Below are 21,262 nucleotides of genomic sequence, written 5' to 3' on the forward strand. Positions count from 1 at the left end.
GAACTGAAATAAAAAGGATTGTGGTATGTTAACTAAAACATAAAGGGACCTAACAGTGAAACACCGCCCTCTATTTTGCCTGATAGTATGAAGGAATCGAATCACATTAAATTGGTCAAGAACTTTAAGAACAATGAACTGGTAAGTTCTACACTTAGACTTCCTTGAGTGCTATAGGTAAGGAAGCACAAAAGCACCCTTCCTTTCCAGGGCTTACCTTTCCATCTGTATTTATGATCCTGTTCAGTTTCTCCCATCAATATATTTCTAATACTTACCCTTCTGCATTCTAAACAAGCTCGGATTAAAAATACATGTATTTCTATTCTCTAAAGACTATCTCTCTTACTTTATAGTCGAACTCCTCAAGAGAATAATCTTACCATAGCAAAACTAATTTCTAACCTGGTTTCTAATTTTCCCACTACCGAAATGGCTCACCTATTCCAGGATTATTTCTCCTTATCGAGTCTGAAGCAACTGATAGTATGACACTCCATCATCATAAAACCTTCATCTCTGACTTCTATGTCACAGATGATTCCTCTTTCTCCACCTATTTCCTATACAAAGGTACTGACCACTCACCTTCAGTGACCTCATTCACTCTCACCCCTTCAACTAAAGTTTCTTTTTCATCTTATATTTCTGTCTCCAACTATTCTTTGGAACTTCCAAATCCATGGTAACAAATAACTCCACCAGAGTAGGCCGAAGTCCATGTTCTAAAACCATTCCAAGAACTTGCTGCCATCCTTGCTTTTCATTTCCACAACCACTCTCCTTTCCTGGCTGGGATGCTAATGGCTTCCTAAGTGGTCCTCTTTCATCTATCTATCTTCCAACGCCAATCCACATTACAAACTGATCCTGGAATAACCTTTCTAATGTCTAGCTACAAATACTTCTCACTCTGTTCAAGACTTCAGTGGGTCTCCTATTCCTTGAAGACTGAATTAAGTATAATTTCTCATCCTGGGGCAATTAGGCTCTTCACAGAAAAGATAATTGAAATACTTTCAGAACCCAAGAAGTTTACAATTTTTGGAAAATAAAATTATTCAGTCTGAGAAGTGCCATAATCAAGATAAATAGGAAATATTGTAGATGCACAATGGAAGAAGGGACTTAGCCCAGCGATTGAGGGAGGAGCATGCAGCCACCCAAAAAAGGGCATGTCACCATACACAGGAGGATTGCCAACAAGAGGAATGGGAAAAGGAGAAAACTAGCAGAGAAACCTCATACCACGCACAGAGGCCTGGAGTGAAGACAGAGAAGAAAGAACCTTGAGTTTGAGAATTAAAAGTACTTCAGTATAACTGACTACTGGAGTGTGAGGTGTATGTGTGGAGTGACAAAATGGAGAAGTACACAAAGACTAGAAAAATAAAGCATCTTTGAAAACAAACAGTTAAAATAAAAACTCAATGGGTCAAAAGTAGCTGCAGAGTCCCCCTTTGAAGAGACCAAATGGATCCTTATATAATAGCATTTGACAGATTCTAAAATATTAACATACTTAAAGAAATGTGTCTACCCAAAAAAAGTTGATCAATTCTGCATATATTAAAAAAAAAGGGAGAGAGAGATTCTCAGAAACATTTTGATTTTGCCCATCTAAAGGCACTATTCAGGACAAAGTATGTTTAGCCAAACTCCCAAGTATTACTGTCCCAATGGTAAGGTAATCAGTATTGGGAAGTAAATTTAGCATAATTTCACAAAACTTTCAAATAACACCACTTGATGGTTCATTCAGTAAGTAAATATTTATTAAGTCCCTACTGTGTACATTCTTATATATACTAAGGATACAATGATAAACAAGAGTCGAAATTCCCTGCCATTGTGGGGCTTATGGTATGCCAGTAAGGAAAGACAGATAATGAAAATATAAATGAATACACACACATATACATACGTGTGTGTGTGTGTGTGCGTGTATAGCAATGGGAGAAGTGTTACAGAGGAAAATAAGGCAAATATGGAAGAGAGGGAAATGTAGGGATGCTGCAATTTTATGTAGGAAATCATGAATTAAAAAAAAAATGCTTACCTGAGGAAGGAAAACAATGAGACAGAGGGATTAGCAAACTGCTTAATGCTTACAATTTTTAGGCTCAGGCTCAAGAGAGAAAGGCTATTATTAGATACTCCAGTCAATGTAATTACACATCTGTTATGTACCAATTTAATCACTAGTATCTGAGCTTGATAGGTCCAGGTTTCTGAACCTTCAACTCTGAAGGCCAGACAATGATTCAGGATGAATACTACAAGTCAACTGAAACTCATCCCACGGGGCTTTTAGAGAAAAATCAAAAGACCTGTCTTCCCTAGTCTTTGTCAGCAGTGTGAAGGATTAACCAGAAGGTAGTAAGACTAGAGAAAAGATAACTCGCAATAACATAGCTGCAATAGTGCAGGAGGAACTAAAAGCACCAGCTTAGAGACAGGTAGAAAGATGTTGGAGAAGGAGAGATAAGTTCACCTGCTCTCAACAGGAAATAGCATGAAGAAAGCAAAGCACAAAAAGAGAAAAATTTTTTTAAAGAGAGAATGAAGATGAAATCAAAATTGAGCAAGACAGCTTAAATTTGTGGGAAATGTTAGGTAGCTATATAAATGGACGGAGTCCTGCAGTTTAAGGAATAGAAGGCTTTTGCTTCATCAAACTTTCAGACTACAATAATATAGATTAGAGTGGGAAATGTGTAACTTTTCCAGGTAGAGGCATAATTTAAAGGAACCAAATTCAATAAATGTAAATAAAACTAAGTATAAATGAATATACCAAGAGTTGGAATCAGGCAAAAGAATTTCAGACTCTAAGACTCGGAAATTAAGAGTACTCAATATTCAGTTACAATGCTTATTTCCAGTTTAAAGCTCATAAGAGTAACATTTTAAAATATGTATTTCAGATAGTTAATCAAAACATGATTAATACCTTGAGCAATATTTACTATAACCCTATTGAAAACATAGTACAAAATGATGGGTACATTAACCATTCTAAAAAATAAAATACTCTTTTTAAAAGTTTTTTAACCAAGGGCATAGCTGGAAAATGAAATCCATGTTTATTACCAAAAAGAAGTCAGAATAATATTAATATTAATTTGTATACAGAAACATTTTAGAAGAAACTATAATCATATGCTTTAGAGCTTTTTGATTTTTCTTCCCCATGAAAATATTAAACTACATTTCTATGTCACATGTCCAGAAAAAAAAAAAGAAAACCTACATTCATGAAGTATAGTGAACGTTTTATAAGTATGAAAGAAGCTTACCCGGTATTGATGGAAATGATTTCTATCAGTGGATTCTTCCTAATCTTTGGCAAATCCAGTCGTGCTCCCCCCAACCGTTTTCCATTATCCTTTTTCTGACCCAGCAGTCTCACAGAATGACCTTCAAATAAAGCATATAAATATACATTAGCACGAGTCACACAACTTCACTTTAATTTACTGCTCTCAACAAATGTGTTAATGTTTGCATTTAACTTTTTATTTTATGGAGGAAAAAAAAAACTAGAAAAGATGTGATCACTGAACCTAAGAAAAATACTGCCAAAGAGAAAAACGCTGTGTTCGTGTCCATAATATTGGCACATTTTACTGCACAGATAAGAGAAACATATATCCTCAAAATACCATGAGAGAAACATATATCCTCAGAATATCATCCCTAGCATAGATGAGACATGTATCTGAAAGCAGGAAGGGTTCACTTAGGCACTGGGCCTGCTGGCCAATTTTGCACTACATGGGGGGAAAATGCAAAAGCAGATTATCTGTTCAAAGCAAACAACAAATCAAAGAAGTAAAGAATAGACAAGCTGAGATAAAATGACATTTTAGGACTGGATTTTTAAAAACGAACAAAAGTTTTTAAACTTATTTTTACAAAAACATTACAAAAAAATTAGACCACTTCTAAGAGCCATTAAAATTTTAGAATTTTGAAATGTGAATAATTGCAGAGCTGTGGAAAAGATGGAATAGTACAAAAAATCTCCATCCCCTTCAGATTCCCCAATTATTATTTTTTGTTTACTTTCTCATTTGTTCATTATATACATTATTTTTTTCTAACTTTACTAACGTACATCCTATACAATCCACCCATTGTGAACATACAATTCAATAATTTTATAAACTTAGAGTTATGCAATCAACACAAAACCCTAGCTTTATAACCTTTCTATCACCCCCAAAATTCCCTCAAGCTTCTTTATATAGTCCATCCCTGTCTCCATACAAAATATGCCACATTCTATGATGACATTTAAATTGTTTCTAATACTTATTATAATACTCCTTGTATGAATATGTGCATACGAGTCTTTATAGGGACATATGTTTTCATTTCTCTTGGATTCCTATGAATAAAAATGCTAGGTCATATGGTAAATTTATTTAACTTTATAAGAAACAACTATTTTCCAAAGTGGTGATACCATTTTATATCCTACCAGCAATGTATGAGGGTTTGAGTTTCTCCACATTGTTGCTAAGACCTCATACTATAACTTTTTGACAAGAGCTATTCTAGTGGGTGTGTCATGGTATATTATTGTGGTTTGAAAGAATGTGCATTTCTATAATGATTAAAGATGTCGAGCACCTTTTTAACGTGATTATGAGCCAACTGTATGCCCTGTTTGGTAAAATGCTGAGATAGTTAATGTTGTATGTCAACTTGACTAGGCTATCGGGTGCCCAGACATTTAACCAAATATTATTTGCGGTGCATCTACATGATGTTTCAGGATGAGACTGACATTTGAATCAGTAAACTGAATAAAGCAAATTGCTCTCCCTAACTCTGGTGGGCCTTATCCAATGAATCGAAGCCCTGAATAGGAAAAAAAAAAAGCCTACTTAATTAATAAGTAGTAGAAACTCATCCTACCTGGGTCAATGGTCTCTTCTAGCCTTCAGACTCAGACTGAAAAATTAGCTCTTCTTGGGTAGCATGCCTGCCCAGTAGCAAACTGGAGCTTCCACCATCAGCTCTCCTAATTCTCAGGCCTTTGAACTTGAACTGAAACTAGACATCAGCCGCATGGGTCATCAGCTTGCTGACTGCAGATCTTTGGAATTTGCAGCCTCCATAATCGTGTGAGCCAATTCCTCATAATACATCTCTTTATACACACACACGCACACAAATTGTTTCTCTGGAAAAGCCTAATAAAAATGTCTACTCCAGTATTTTGCCAATATTTTGCGTATAAGACAGTATCTGTCTTATCGAGTTGTAAAAATTCTTTATATATCCTGCTTGCAAGAACTTTGTTAGATAACATGATGTGAAAATAATCAGTCTTTGGCTTACAGTTTCATATTCACGATAGTATCTTTTGAAAAGTATTTGTTTTCAACTTAATGAAGTTCAATTAATCAATTTTGTCTTTTATAGCTCATACTTTTGCTGTATACTTAGCCGTAGGACATAAATATTTCTCCTACATTTTCTTCTAGAAGTTTTATTCTTGGGCTCTTATATTTAGGTCTAGGGTCTACTTTGTTACTTGTGTATAACAGAGGTCTAAGTTCATTTTTTTGCATATGGATATTCAATTGTCCAAGTGCCTGGACTAGATCTGTGAAGTCTGTCTCTCTACAATATGAATTTCTTTTCCCTCCTCTTCCTTTGTGCTGCTGTTGTCACACATATTAATATACAGTTGTATAAACCCAAAAAGTTTTATAAATTTTACCTGTATGCTTTTAAAGAAAAGAAAATGTGAAAAATATAAACTTATATAGTATATTATATTCACCGACATAATTACCATTTCTACCACTTTTAATTTCCTCCTGAGAACTGAAGTTATCATTTGGTACCATATCCTTTCTGCCTAAAGAACATTAGTATTTCTTGTAAATAAAATATTATAGCAACAAATTATTTTTGTTCAGGAATGTTTTTATTTTGCTTCATTCGTGAAAGATACCTTTGTTGAATATAGAATTATTAGTTGACAGTTTTTCTCTTTGAGCATTGAATGTATCAGTCCACTGCCTTTGACTGCTATTGCTTCTAACGAGAAATCAATAATTCTTATTGTTGTTCCCCTGTACATAATGTGTCACTTTTTTATGTTTCCAGATTTTCTCTGTCTTTCAATGGTTTGAGTATAATGCATCTAGGTGTGGATCTTTCCTGTGCAATTCATGTAGCTTTTTGATCCATAATGTTTTTCACCAAGTTTGAGAAGTTTTCATCTAGTATTTTTTTTTTTTCTTAGCACTTTTTCTGTGTCTTCTCTTTCCGTGACTCCCTTGATATACTTGGTTAGCTAGATGTTGTCCACAGGTCTTTGAGCCTTGTTCGTTTTTCTTCTTTGAGGTTGGTTAATTTCTATTGGTCTATTCTCAAATTTACTGATTTTCTCTTCTGTCATCTCAAATCTGCAATTGAGCTCCTTGAATGATCATTTAATTTCAGTTACTGTACTTTTCAACTCTAGAACTCTATTGGTCTATCTTTTTGTGATTCTGTATTCAAGTCACTGTCACCATCTGCTCCTTAAGTGATTTAACATGGTTTCACTTAGTACTTGGGAGTCTTTGCTAAATCCAACATGTTTGGCCAAACACAATTTGTACTGACTGCATTATTTCCTGAATATGGTTATACTTGGTTCCTTTGCATATATCATAATATTTGTTGAATAATAGACATTTTAGACAATATATTGTGGCAACTCTCAATTCGGATTCCCCCGACCCAAAAGTTGTTTTTGTTTAGCAGATTCCCTGGAATAGATCTGTGAAGTCTGTCTCTCTACAATATGAATGGTGGATGATGTGCCTTTTTAGTTTTGTTTTGGTTTCCCTCCTCCCCCGTGCATGACTTCCCAGGGGTTAAGTCTGTATCTGCAAGCTTTTTGTTAAGCAAGACTCATCACACATATGTTCAAACACCTTGAGCCAATAAGATTTCTCCTATCTGTTGATGAATCTGTATGAGCAGGTGAAGGCATTCAAAGTTAGGGCCATTTTCAAGACTGCCCCAACTTGTACTTTCTCCTAGACTTTCCTGGGTCCTCTGCCACCTCCTCTGGATGTGCATGCATGCTCCAGCAGGCAGCTAAGTGTGGCTGGACTGGGCCTAATCTAGTCTCTGCTATGCATGTGCACCACCTCCAGTCAACGTACAGTCTGGAGATTTATCAAACCTTCTATCTCTGTTTCACCTCCCAGATGTCCTTGTTAAATCCCTGGCTCATGCACCTGTACACTGTGTGCCAAACAGGTCCACAACTTCAGAGGGATAGAACTGAGACTCTCCTTGTCATTTGCCATCAAAATCTCTACTTTAACTGACAGTTTTCCAAATCAACTGAGCCATCTTAGGAGTACTGGTAAAGCTTAGCCTGCCCACCCTGGTTGAACAAACTTGCCCTCAGAGCTGAAGAAGGAAAATGAGAGTGCACAAGGCACAAACAACACAGACTCACATTTTTTAATCCAAGTTCAGTTGTTTTGGTGAATAAATACTTCTGAATGTAAGGAATGCTTTTAGTTGATGTCCAGAGTGCTGAAATGGCTTGTTTTTGACTGTCTAGCCTCATTGCTGCTTAGATTTCTTGACCTCCTCACACAATCATGGCACAAGCAAATCAAAGCCACCTTTTAAAAAGCAATTATTTAAAATAATTTCAAATACTTAATTGGTACAGATGTAAAATTCTAAGCAATTCTATACATGTTTCATCACCTCCTCATTTCAGAAAGATATATTGCTTAAATATCTCCTATACAGACAGCTTTTAATGACCAGAAGTAATAAAACCATCAGTCATAGCCTTTTTGCACTAATCACTTTAATAAGAAACATTACATACTTCATTCATTCTAAAAATTCTTGCTCTGATTAAAAAAAGGTAGCTAGAGTCAAGCAACCATTTGGCATACCAGATTTCACAGATTTTCAAGATAAATTGAACTCTTCAGTCCAAAGTCCAGTTAATGAAGAGGTGAGCAAGACTGGCATAATAACATAATAGTTCTCTGAGATATGCCAAAAGTTCAATAATGACTATGCAAAGGCATGCTTTTTTCATACTAGCAGGAGACAAATTTCATTATATCCTGCTGAGACTTCAGTAATATGCAGCCTGTACTAATAACATTTGATAAATTATTCATCATCACTATCTACATGCAAATAAAGGAACATATCTCTGCCTGATGATATAATAAGTTATTTTCTAATCCAATGATTCATTAATAAGCAGTAGACCTAACAATAATCTTTTTTTTTCGTTGAAAATATAATACACTTAAAGACAAAGTAGAAAATAACATAAAAGTCCCTCATTATATCTGGCCAAAGATGAAAAGAAGGAAATTCAACCACAGAACAATTACAGGATAAAACTTTGTTATACCTGAAAATTTTATAATCTAATTAACTAATGTTACCCCAACAAATTTAATACATAAATAGGTAAAAATTCTTTTTCAAACAGAATTTGTTTCAAATTAACTCCTTAAACCTGTAGACCATATATTGAAAATAAGTACCTATTATGTGCAGTTATCAATACTGTTACCATCTAAAACAAACAAATTTGACAGAATAAAGAAGAAAACTGAAGGAGACATCTTAAAGAAAGCATGTCTTTGGGAAGCAATGGTCAGAAAACAAGGACTGAAGAACAGGGAAACATGACAAGAGAGTAAAGACAAAAGGTAAAAGAAAAAAATTTGGAGCAAATTTATGCTGCAAATGAATATGATGTATTATAAAGGAACTATGAAGCGAGGACCACATTTACACACTCATATATTGCTTCTTTGTTTGATCCCTTCTGGTTAACCACTGATGCCTAGCACTGTTATGGAAAAAGAATGCTTCCTCAATGAACACTGATTTATCTTATGACTACTGAAGACTTCATCACTCTTTTTGGCTAGACTGAAGAGAAATAGAAGAAAAAAAATCAGGACAACAAGTTTGAAAGAAAAAGAGAGTGAAAACATTGGTTTTTACATAATTCTAATTGCACATAAAAAGAAATTAGAGGAGGAAGTATTAATAGAAAAGATGGAAAGAATGATGCTCAGTGTGACCAGATCAACTGATAATAACATGAGACCACTGAGGAGATAGTGATAAAAATGTAAAGTGATTAAAATAGAGATATGTAATTATAATACAAGTACGAAAAAAGAAATCGCCTTATATGTAGAATGAGACATACTCAAACATTGTATTTCTGGTATCTTTTACCGTTTCCATTTTAAATTGAAATTCACATTTCATGTCCTCTAAATAATAGTCCAATGTTTCGCAGTGGGTTTATTAACTATCTTTAATAAACATCTAAGTTGTTACTTACAAGTGTCACAAAAAATTCAGGCCTGTTAAAATAAATTTAATTTTAAGCCTGAGACTTTCAGCAGTTATTTATAAACCAGCTACAAAACCCTGATTCCATGCTGGGTTTTATATTTAATCTAATCCACTAAAGAAAGTTAGTAAACCATTTCATTAGCTAAAATTATTATAGATTATAAAATTTTGAACGAAAACCTAGTTGTTTAATATAATTCACAATTATATGCATATTTGTGAATTCGCAATACTGAAAAACCTATGTTAAAAAAAACAAACCAGACACATTTTGTACAATAATTGTTGTATTAGTTGAATCAATATTCAATGTCGTTTATGGATCTTCAAGAGTGAAAAATCTTTTCCAAATCCTACAGTGCTAATTGCACTGAACATTATTAGAGCTGAGGGAAAACATCCCACCCATATAGAAAGCCCAGTCTGTCAACATGTCAGAAAGCCAACTATAACGGTCATTCACAAACAGAAAAGAACCAATCCCTGAAATGTAATCACATATATTAATTGACTGAAATAAAACTATCTACAAAATATATATTCATTAATTATGTTTCTACACACAAACCAATCTTCTCTCCTTTGGTTCCCAAAGCTAAAGTGGTTTGTACAAATTAGCTTTAGAATATCATTACACATTACAGAAGCAGCAGTGATCTGGCAGCTCAATCTCCTCTTGTTTATTTTTTTTCCCCCTTTAATTTCTTTTTGTTCTAAAGGCTCCATAAACAGCCAGACTTTCCTTCAATACTTTATTCCTCTCGCCTGATTTTAATGGCCATTCATTGTTTCCTTAATATGTGACCACCCACCTCCACCACCACTAGAGAGGCCTCTTGCCAAGTTTTCTTGGTTTCTTACTAACTGCTCTCACTTCACACAAATAGAGTCCTATTAACTACACATTGAGAAGACTTGTCTGAAACCTAAGCTCTGGGTCAGCCTACTGGAAAACCTCCTAGTAAAGCAATCCAACATGATGTTGGGAGCTAGGGGAAGAGGCCAAAAGAAGACTGGCAGAAAATTCAAGAAAAAAAAAAAAAAAAAATAGTAAATGTACTGCAGATAACAATTCTCACTTAAAAAATTTAATCACATCAATTCGAATATTATTAAAGAATATTAGAGAGAAATGCTCAATTAATCTATTTTTCTACGAAATGTTTGGTGCTATTACTTGACATGTCCTTCACAGGCATTCTTAACTATTTAATTATAAAGGAAAACAAAAATGCAGCCAGAAGTTTATCTCTCCTCCATTTAATGTCATTACGCATATACAGGCACCTCTTAAGAAAGCAAGCATACTCTGATATTCACACTAAACTGTAACTCTCTCTTGAAATATTCTCATTTTAAAAGAAGTAAAGTAAAATAAAGAAGTTGCGTTAAATGTTAGAAGCAGCTTTGTCACAAGTGTAGGTTGGAAAACTACATAAAATGTTAGCATTCGAAAATATAAGATCACTACAATTTCAGCTACTAAGATTTCAGCACGTATGAAGAATTTAAATATTAACTAGAACAATAACACTTAGAAAAGATATTAATAAAAGGATGTTAAGAATCAACTGTCTAAAGACAATTCAAAGCATGAACCAAAGTATAAGAGAGCCGACTAAGGTACTGATGTTACCTGTGTGCATTTCCCTAGCTTAACAAAGCATGAAGAAGCCAACACCTTACCTGATAGGCTGGCAGGTTGGAAAAGAAACTAAATAAGGTCATAATACAAAGTTTAAATCTCTAGAAGTTTAAAGATTATTTAATATCAAAACTCTTGTTGCACACACACAAAAAAAGGTTCTATACTATAATTATAATGACGTGAAATTTATGTATGATCCCGAATTATAGAAGATGGAAAGTTGAAAACGTTTGTTCGTGATTTTTACTTCCATTTGCACAGCACTGCTGGTACAACAAATAATGACAATTATTTTAAGGTCATCATATTAAACAAAGGATACATATAATCCATATAAGCAAAATGTCTTCTTACCTTACTGGAGATACCTTCTGGAGGCAAATTACCATAAGCATTTAATGTTTTAATTATGTCTTTTGTAAGTGGATATAATTTTTATGACAACGGGGAGAGATTTGTGTGGTGCCAATTTATTTTTCACAATCTAAATCAAGTGTACATCATAATATTCAAAAGTCAAAGCAGTCCCACATCAATAACTCCACATTAGTAGAGATCCTTAAAAGAACTCCTCGGGTCATTGGCTGTCTTGCTACAATAGGCATTCTTAAGTTCTAAATTTGTTTAAATAGCTCAAAGGCTTCAGTGTTTACAGGAATAAAGCTATGTATGTGTCAGTTTCAGTATGTAAAGTATCACGGCAGCAACACAGAACTTAATCATTGTTCATGCTTTAACCTATTCCTCAAAATTACTGCACCAGGTGATGAAAACAGAGATAACAGACCTCATAATAGATGGCATTCAAGCTGCTAGAAGTAACAGTAAAACCAAAACCAAAAGAAATTTGTAAGTCAAGTTTAACTTTTAAAAACTAAAACCCAAATTCCCATTTTAAATCACAAATGAAAATTGCAAGTTTCCTCCTGTTATTATTCAACTTGAAGCCACCATAAAATGTGACAGGAGAGATGGGAAGCAGAGAAAATTGAAGAGTGTGTTCCATTTATGGATCTTAAAAAAATGCCTGTCTGTCCTTATTCTGTTTCGCTTCATCTTCAGTGATGAGCTGCACAAATAAGCTTAAAAATAATGCATGAAATTAATTTTATCAATATTTACTTACAACATAAAGACTCCCAAAATATCCCCCAAACCCCCAAAAAAATTCTGTTCTGAACCACCACATAACTTCTGCTCTAAAGGCATTTAAGGGCTCAAAGAAAGCAGACTTGTAAACAAATAACTGGAATGAAGTGTCACTGGTGGTCTGATCAATGTTTCTAGGAACAATGGGACACCATGAGAGAGCAGTCAGCTTTCCTGGGAAAGATCAGAAAAGGCTTCAAGGAGAGGCGATACTAGTGTGGGAGGCTGAGCAAGCAAGACCCAATTGATATTCACGACTCTGCATATCCCACAAGATATTTGGACACAGTACTACTAACACAGCATGCACAGTTCTTTGCTAGAATTCCTGCTTGTTGTTCATTTTCCACTTCTTAAAACCAGCCTATCACTAAAACCAGATTTCACTTAAAAGATTTATTAAAACTCGGCATAAACTGAAAAACTGCACCTTTGAAAATAAAAATGGTTCTAAATACAGTTTATGAGGTAAAAATTATGTGGGCTTGAGATGCATTCTCAATTCTAATCAAAAGACTGATCAAACATTATTTTTAAAACTTAATTTTTAAAAATTATGATAATTGTTGATTACAAAATATTAAAGACTGAAAGTTATCTTTATCTAAATCCTTCTAGTTACAGTTTCAATATTTATCTGGCCTAAATACAAAACTAGGATTTAAAACATAGGCCATATCCTTAAAAAATGTGGATGAATTTTCTTGACCTAACCACTTGACAGTAAAAACTATATAAAGTTTCACATTAAAACTTTCAAAAATTATGTTTAAAAAACATATCCAAAAGAATTTTCTCTGTAGAATATATTCTTCAGCTTTTTATTGGTTAGATTAGCTTTTTATTGGTTGCTTGCACATGTAAGGAGTACTTTTACTCCCTCATATACTAAATTAAGCACATTTACAGCAAAGTAAATTATTTGGAATTATTTTTAAATATAACAAATATTTATTAGCTCCTTACAAAAAAAGATTTTTGGTTGACACAAAATTAAATGGCAAGTAAAACTAAGAGAAAGGAGGGTATGGAGGAAAAGAAACCAAAGAGGAAACAGAAATGTGAATATGAAAGAGAACTAGAAATGGGTGAGCAGTGATCGTAAACAATAGGCAGGAGGAAAGGAAATAATAATAAATGGGTCATACTTTGTCACTTCTCTGCATTCAAGGTAAACAGCTTAACCAAATGTAAAGTACATGAGATTAGAGGATTAGGTTTCAAATTATAGTACACTGTTGCCTAGCTGTATAATCAGTGATGCCAGGGTACCTGTGGAGTACAAATGAATTAATGTATAAGAAAGGGGTAAGCTATAAAGAGCTAGACAGAAGTTAATTACAGTTCCTACTATAATTAATGCAACTGTAATCCTATCAAGACTTCTAGAGCTAATGACGTTTCTCCAAAGCAAGAAGGCCAGGAGACTTCTGAAACTTTCAAACACTGTAAGTTAAAATCAGAATCCATTTATTTTTAAAGCTCTGGAGGGCTAGAAAATAGGTCACAAATAATTGCATTGATAATAATAAATTTGCAAATGATTTTTAAATTTATAAGTTAAAGTAGATTCAAGGTCATCCCTATTAAATCACTCACTTGCAATGTGATACCATTTCTTGAATGTGATGAAAGAGGAAGAAAGCAGAGTAGTGTGGCAGGAATGGCACGTAACCCTGGGTAAATCGTGGTATATGTGCCTAGAGACCAAGGTGGAGAACCATGGCTGTTTTCCCATCCAGGACACATCAGTGATATGATCCTTACTCAGCTGTAACAGGGGTTGAAAGGCAATGAATCTAGGTGAGAGGCCACATGGCAGTATTTCCAACCTCCAGGTTTCCCAGGTTCTGATAAACCACTCTGCCATCTTCCCTCTCTGGCTAAGAGTCCCTTTCAGCTACCATTCCTCTCTCAGTAAATACCCTTGAGAATCACTACTATGGGTGACATTCTCAGCTTACATTAAATCCTCTTTTCTTTCTTTTCCTCCAGCAATTCCAGTCACCAAGATTAAAACTGCCCATCTCAAATTCCTGAAAATAAAAATGCCCCAGGATAGAAATGAAAATGGCTTCGAAGAAGCACAAAACTCTTAAGCAACACTGGGAAGTACACTACCCTTCACCATGGAGGATGGTGCTACAACCAAAAGTTAAATAAAGGTAAAGGTAAAGGTACAGGAGTCAGAGAACAGTGTTTTCCTTGAGATCTTTCTTCACTGGAGAACACAGAGCTACATGACAGAAAATTGCATGGTATGTCTGCCACAAACATCTTCAACTTCATTTTATAAATAGGAAGGGAAAAGAAAAAGTAAAACGTGGCATATGGAGATTAGGATGCAAAAAAAAAAAAAAACTAGTCACATTCTAATAACATTTGCTAGAGATCACTATCCAAAATGTCAATAATTCTGAAACTCAGTTTTATATTGCAGTCTCAAATAATCCTAGAATCTCTAAGTTGAAGGGACCTTCCATTTTATACAATTCACAACTCAGTAAACTGAGAACCAATGAGATTGTGTGGGATGTTAAATATGACTCTGTTAGCAGGAAAACAAGTATTTCAACATAGCTCTTCACATTCGCAGTCCAGGATTCTTACCCATCACAGTAGCAGACTTCAGTGTAGCTTAAAGCAATAGAGCACTTTATTTTCAGAGTTACAATAAAGATTTAATGTGTTAGAAACCACCTTTTATAGGGACATTTCAATTATTATTTCTTTATTACTCAATAAAATGTATGCTGTAATAAAATGGTAGTACTGATAAACTTCTTAAAAATCTATCCGTAGCTGATATCCTAACTGGAGAGTCTGCAAATGAGTTTTCCCTCACTCAAACTAATAAGTAAATGAAATTAGTATTTATTCTCTCGTCTCAGAAGTAATGGATGTGTGTGTGTGGCTATATACTTGTAGAGTGTTACAAAATGAACTTTCAAAAGAAAAGATGTACCTCTCCAAACATTAGATACAAAATGTTAAAATCAATCCAGCATGCTTTCTCTATGCCAATAACTAATGATATTAGGTTTTCTAAGAAAAGGTTCATGGTATCCCATAATAAATGACATCCTACAATTGTCTGAGTAAATTTTTCCAATTGTCAAATTTTTCAAGAAAAAAAGAAAATCAGATTTAAATTTTTTGTGTACTCACATCTGAGGCACCAAATTACTCTATGTACCAATTTTCTCACTTGGCTGTGATATATTATTTTACTGACAATAAAATATTTGCTGTTAAATAAAATATCTGTTTTTAAATAAATTTTTCAAGGATGACAAAAATTTTTCTGTATATTTCATTTTTATATCTATTGAAGTTCTAGATATTGCACTTCTAACATAACCTGGTTTCCATTTTGTATTTCCATATTTAGGGAACCTAGCTATAAAGTACTAAAGGAGAATTACCAATATAATACAATTTACTGTGTTAAGAACAGTCAAACCAAAAGAGAAAATACCACAATTAACCTATAACTTCATCCTCTATTTGAAAAATGTAATGAAGCTGCTAATATTATTTTTCTCTAAGTGTATAGTCTCAACTATTCTCATTAGATTTTACTAACCAAAATAGATCCTTTGAAGATTAAAACTTTTCCAGATGCATGCTAAAGTATATATCATATGCATGCAGAGCATAAAAACAGTACCAATTCTCTTAAAAGTTAGTCATAGTAAAGGAAGATCATCATATGAAAACATTTTTCTATTTTTAAGTAAAGTTTTTAAATTATATTAATCTTCATGTGTTTCTCTATGAGCTCCAAAACAGGACTAAAAGACTGACTTAGCATTTTTTACTAAATAACTCCTATTGAGTAAATAGAAATTAGAACCCTACGATTCAGAACTGTTATATCTGAGATTCAGAACTGTTATATCTGAGAATACCAAATACCAGATGAAAATGATTAATATACAAACTTAAAAATCAGGACATTCAAACTTTATAAATGTTTTACATTAACAGTTTTCACGAAAGTCCAGACTACAATAACATATTTTTAGAGAATTTAACACTACCTGTAGTCTCACCTTCATGAGGTCTGTCAAGGCACTATCAAGATTTGCAAGAGTTAACATATAAGCCCAATTTCACAGTAGGCAAGTCCTTGTTAATATTTAAACCAGGAAGGATGGGGCTACTTTACCAGATAGATCAGTGGACCACTAACAGTAGAACTGGGTCATGGGAAGCCTGAGAGGATCAAGCATAAAGTAATTTCCTTTCCCGTTTCAAACAATCAAATCCAGTGAACCATTATAACAGCGTGTTATGTGAAAACTACAGTAAGATCATCAACTTAAGAAACTATTCAACACTTTGCACCCTCCTTATCCCCATTTCAGAATGAAGAAATCAAAAGTCTTCATATAATTAAATTCTGTTAATAATAAAACCTGGTTTCAATCATAAGAAAAAGCATCTTTAAATAGAAAAGGAAATATTCATGATGAACACATTAAAGCAATGTACTTAAATTTAAGACAAACCAAAAACATATAAAACAGTGCTGAAGCTGTCATAAAGCAGCAGAATCCACCTTGGGGACACGTTTAAGCATTTATTTGAGTTTTAAAGCTTTAATGGCTGAAAAATATTAGACAAACTTAAAGTTAACTACTTTCATTAAAAAAAAAAAACAGTAAACATGATGACCATTTACAAGGTTTATGAAAGATGCTTTTGTAGAAGATAAAGAATATTGCTGCTGCTCAGTATGTGTGTGGTTGGAAACAGAACTGAAAATTTAGCTAATAAAGTTATGAAGTCAAAGAACTACAGACATGACATGACATGGTGGATTCTCTAAGAGACAGTCCTTTCCAGCCACTACTCCAAACCAAGGTATAGAATAAAATGATGTGAAAAATCAACATAAAGTCCTACAGCAGAACTTCACTGTTTGGGATCATAAAGAAATTTGTCTACTCCTATTTCTAAAAATATTATGATTTGAAAAATGCAATCTAAGAGAGGTATAATAAATAAAAAGTTCATTCTAGAAATAACGTATATGGATGTATACAGGACAAGTAAGTTAGAATCCCATTGTTAATTTTGGGGAACCAAAGGAGAGGAAAGAAAGGAAAGAGAACAGAAAGGACATAAACTGACACATTTAAGAAGACGGCAAAATGTAATGATTACCAAACTGTAACCACATATTAACACAGTACATAAAACAAACATGCTCACTGAAAATAAATAACAGCAATAAACCCCTTGCTCCTTGATTATGAGGAAGTAGAAGTTATTACCTATCTAATTACACCAGTGAAACTAGGAAGTATGCCCATTATGTAAAACCAAATGCACAACTTTTTCCATTATATTCAGCCTATAGTATCTGTACCAGAAATTACATAAGAGGATGCATAAAAGTGTCCTTTCAAAGCATATTTTGAAAATCAACAAATTATTGAAAACAAACACTGAAAAAGTTTTTGTAGTATTATACTGTCACGGATATAAAATGCTTCTTAACCAAGCTTAATTCACTTATTCATTATACCTGGAAAACATCCTCAAGTAAATCTCCATTGGATTTTACAGGGCAGTTCCTCAATCATTAACACTGATAAAATCACACTCGATATAGTTCTGCCTTCCAGTCTCAATTTATAAAGAGTTTATGCTCTGAATTAGCATCAAATGCGAAGTACAAAATTTGACAGAGTGAAGATTAATAGCAATGTGTTAAATAAGAAAGCTGTTTGGTGAAGTACCCTGGGAATTTAGGCCAATCTAATCCAAGATCGCATCAATTACTGAGAAGTTAGGGGAAACAGAAAATCAATTAAATTTACAGATCATACCATATTGGGAAAGTCTTGAATTACCAACACTGGAGGCATTTGGAATCAGACTGAACTAAATACCAGCAAACATATTAATAACAACAATACAGGCCTCTTTTATTAGAGGTTGACTGGTGAAGAAATATAACAACAGTAAAAATATTTTTCTAATTTCAATATGCAATATCTACTTGCAATTATTTCTTAAATTATCCAGTTAGATTACATTTTACATGGAATTTTAAAAATATTTTTTGTTCTGAGCACTTGATGTACACATATTAGAAGAAATACAGATTTATATTCCCTTCAGAGCTTTCATACAAAAAAAAGTTTTAATGACCATGTAAACCAAGACTAAGGTCAGTATCGGTATTTTTTAAAAAAAGAAATGAACATAAATCATTTAAACACTATTTCTTCTCTTAAATCCAGTTACATATCTTGTTGAATTATTAAGATGATACAGAAGAAAATTCTAAATTCATTATAACCTGGTCTCTCCTAAAACAAATGCTGTAAATTGATGGAATTTTCAGGCCATTATTGAAATAGTGAGGATTCATTCAAAACAACTTGCAATTTTCCATTTTGTTCCAACTAAGACAGAGACAAATGGAACATGCTTTGTACAGTTTTAAGATAATTATGAGAGATTTAAATGTTTTCAGCATCAATGTACCTTATTAATACATCTTTTAAACCAATTCTTGGAATAGCATAGGGAATAAGAAGAAGAATGCAAACAGGCTATGGCAGAGGCTGTATGTCCAAACCGTGCTCAAGAAAGACACGTGAAGAGAGCCCAAAAAAAAATCAAATATGGAAACAAGACAGTTATGGCAAAATCCTCTTGTCAGGCTGTATTCCATCTGGCCCTTCTGGGCAGAGCCTTGCTTCTCCACAGAGCATTTATCAATCAGGGTCCCAGCAAGGCAGATGGCACACTGCATAATTAAAGAGATTTTAATAAAGGGACTATTTACTAAAGTTTGGCAAGGTTAGGAAAACCAACAAGAGACAATGTAGTATTCTAAGGCTAGCAACAATGGAGTGCTGTTTTCACTCCCAGGCCTGAAAAATCAAAGGAAGGGAACAGTTATAGGAACTTAGGGAAAAAGATGAATAAAGGGGGCCACCTGACAGAAGCTATATCCTTTGGGTGAGAGAAACAACCAATCCAGGATTTGTAGGAAGGGAACAAATACTCCCATCTCAGGCTCAAGTCATACCTCTCACCTCCAATGGGCTTAATCAAACCAGATGCCAGATAGAAAAGGCCTATTGATGCAATTCACACAGGTCAGCCTCCATGAACATAGATCAGGTGGAAAAGGTGGAGAATGGATCCTGAGAGGCAAAAAGAACTTATCCACGTTTGTACAGGGCCCTAAAATGAATGTGAAGCAGACTGCAAATGACACAGGAGAAACATAAATAGTACAATTGGTTGGAGCAAAAGGTATATGTATGGAATTAATGGAAGAAAAATTGAAATGGCAGACTAGAGCAGAAGATAATTAAGATCACACTAAGAAGTTCTAAATTAATTTGTAGGTAACAGGCAACCACTAAAGGCACATATGCAGGACATAAAAATAATCTGAGGATAATAGTAGCAGCATATAGTCAGATTGAAAGGAAAGTCACTGGTAGCAAAGGTCAATTAGGTTATTCCAGCAGTATGGGTATTAAGGAGATAGTAAGAAACAGTGATATGAATTGATCTCCTCGTTATGTTCTGCGTATCTCAAAAGTCTTATCCATTTAACCCTCTTCACTTTAAATTGAGCCTTTGAAAAGTAACCTGCTGAAAGACAACAAGCAACTGGTAAATGTTACAAAGGCCACATTATTTCGCTAACTTACGCTGTCTAGATGAAGTACTGGTATTAGAAAGCAAAGAACAGAAGTTCACTGGCAAACCTTGCTCTGAGATTAATCAAGAGATCTCAGATGAGTCACTTAACCCCTTCCTAACTCAGCTTCCTCATCTGCAAACTAAGGACACCTACAACATTCCTTCCATCTCTAAAATTCTCTTGTTGCATTGCTAAGACTTAATTCACCAGCCTTCCTACCCTCAAACCAGACCTGCCAATGAACGTTCCCAACAACTTAAACTCGCCTCTTGCTGCAGACTCTTAGAATTAAGACCAACTGCAATCTCTCTAATAAATCCACTCAAGCCAAAACTCCTCAGTGAGAAGCCCTCCCTAATTAACCCAACCATGGAGGTAGAGGGCTTCTGTGATGTTGGGATATAATAAAAAATATATATTTGGTCTTCATCCCCCGTTCCTGATACAGTTTCTAAAACCCCCATTTCCTGAGTGATAGGAATGAGTGGAGCATTTTTTGTTGTAGTTATCATTCATAATAAACCCCTTTCAACCATATCTGAGTTTATGCTAATGAGTAAAATCTTGAAGGATAGAAATGGTAACCAGAGGAGCCGACCAGATGATTAGAGGGTTGAAACTTTCAGCCCCACTCCCCAACCTCCAGGAAGTAGAGAGGGGCTGGACTAAGTTCAATCACCAATGGCCACTGATTTAATTAATCATACCTATGTAATGGAGCCTCCATTAAACCCCTAAATGATGGGGTTTGAAGAGCTCCCAAGTTGTTAAAAGCATTGAGGTGCTGGGAGAGTGGCACAACCAGAGAGGGCATGAAAACTCTGTGTCCCTTTCCACATACTCTGCCCTATGCATTTCTTCTATTTGGATACTCCTTTATAATAAACCAGTAATAGTAAATAAAGGGCTTTCCTGAGTTCCATGAGCTGTTCCAGCAAATCATCAAATGTGAAGAGGGAGCTAGTCTGTCTGATGACAATCTGGATTTGCAATTGGCATCTGAAGTAGTGGGCAGTCTTGTGAGACTGAACCCTTAACTGACGACACCTGCACTAACTCTGAGTAGTTAGTATCAGAACTACTTGGTGTAGAAAACCTATACATTTGGTGTCAGAAGTATTATGAATACAGAAAAATAGTTTACCTTTACTTTCTATAATTTTCTATAAAAATTATATCTCTACAAGCCATTTGGCAACCTTCCGAGCACAATTATTCATCATTTTTAATGGACTATTTTCTAGAGCAGCTTTAGGTTCACAGCAAAATGGAGCAGAAAGTATAGATTTCCCACATACCTCCTTTCCCCACCACATACACACAGTCCTCCCATTATCGACATCCTCCACCAGGATGGTACATTTATCGTAATCAATGAACCTAAACTGATACATCAT

The 21,262-nt window shown here is 34.3% G+C and overlaps 1 protein-coding gene across 10 annotated transcripts in view; it reads right to left on the reverse strand.

The window, feature by feature from the left end:
* The window catches only part of CDKAL1 (CDK5 regulatory subunit associated protein 1 like 1), a 567,467-nt gene that overhangs the window by 381,089 nt on the left and 165,116 nt on the right, over positions 1-21,262 (reverse strand). For all 10 annotated transcript variants that reach the window (XM_006909233.3, XM_015587298.2, XM_015587300.2 and 7 more), the window contains one exon: positions 3,300-3,420. In XM_006909233.3, the coding sequence (XP_006909295.1) occupies positions 3,300-3,420 (121 nt within the window). The remainder of the gene's footprint in view (positions 1-3,299; positions 3,421-21,262) is intronic.

The sequence above is a fragment of the Pteropus alecto genome, unplaced genomic scaffold (assembly GCF_000325575.1).
Source record: "Pteropus alecto unplaced genomic scaffold, ASM32557v1 scaffold121, whole genome shotgun sequence".
Lineage (NCBI taxonomy): Eukaryota > Metazoa > Chordata > Mammalia > Chiroptera > Pteropodidae > Pteropus > Pteropus alecto.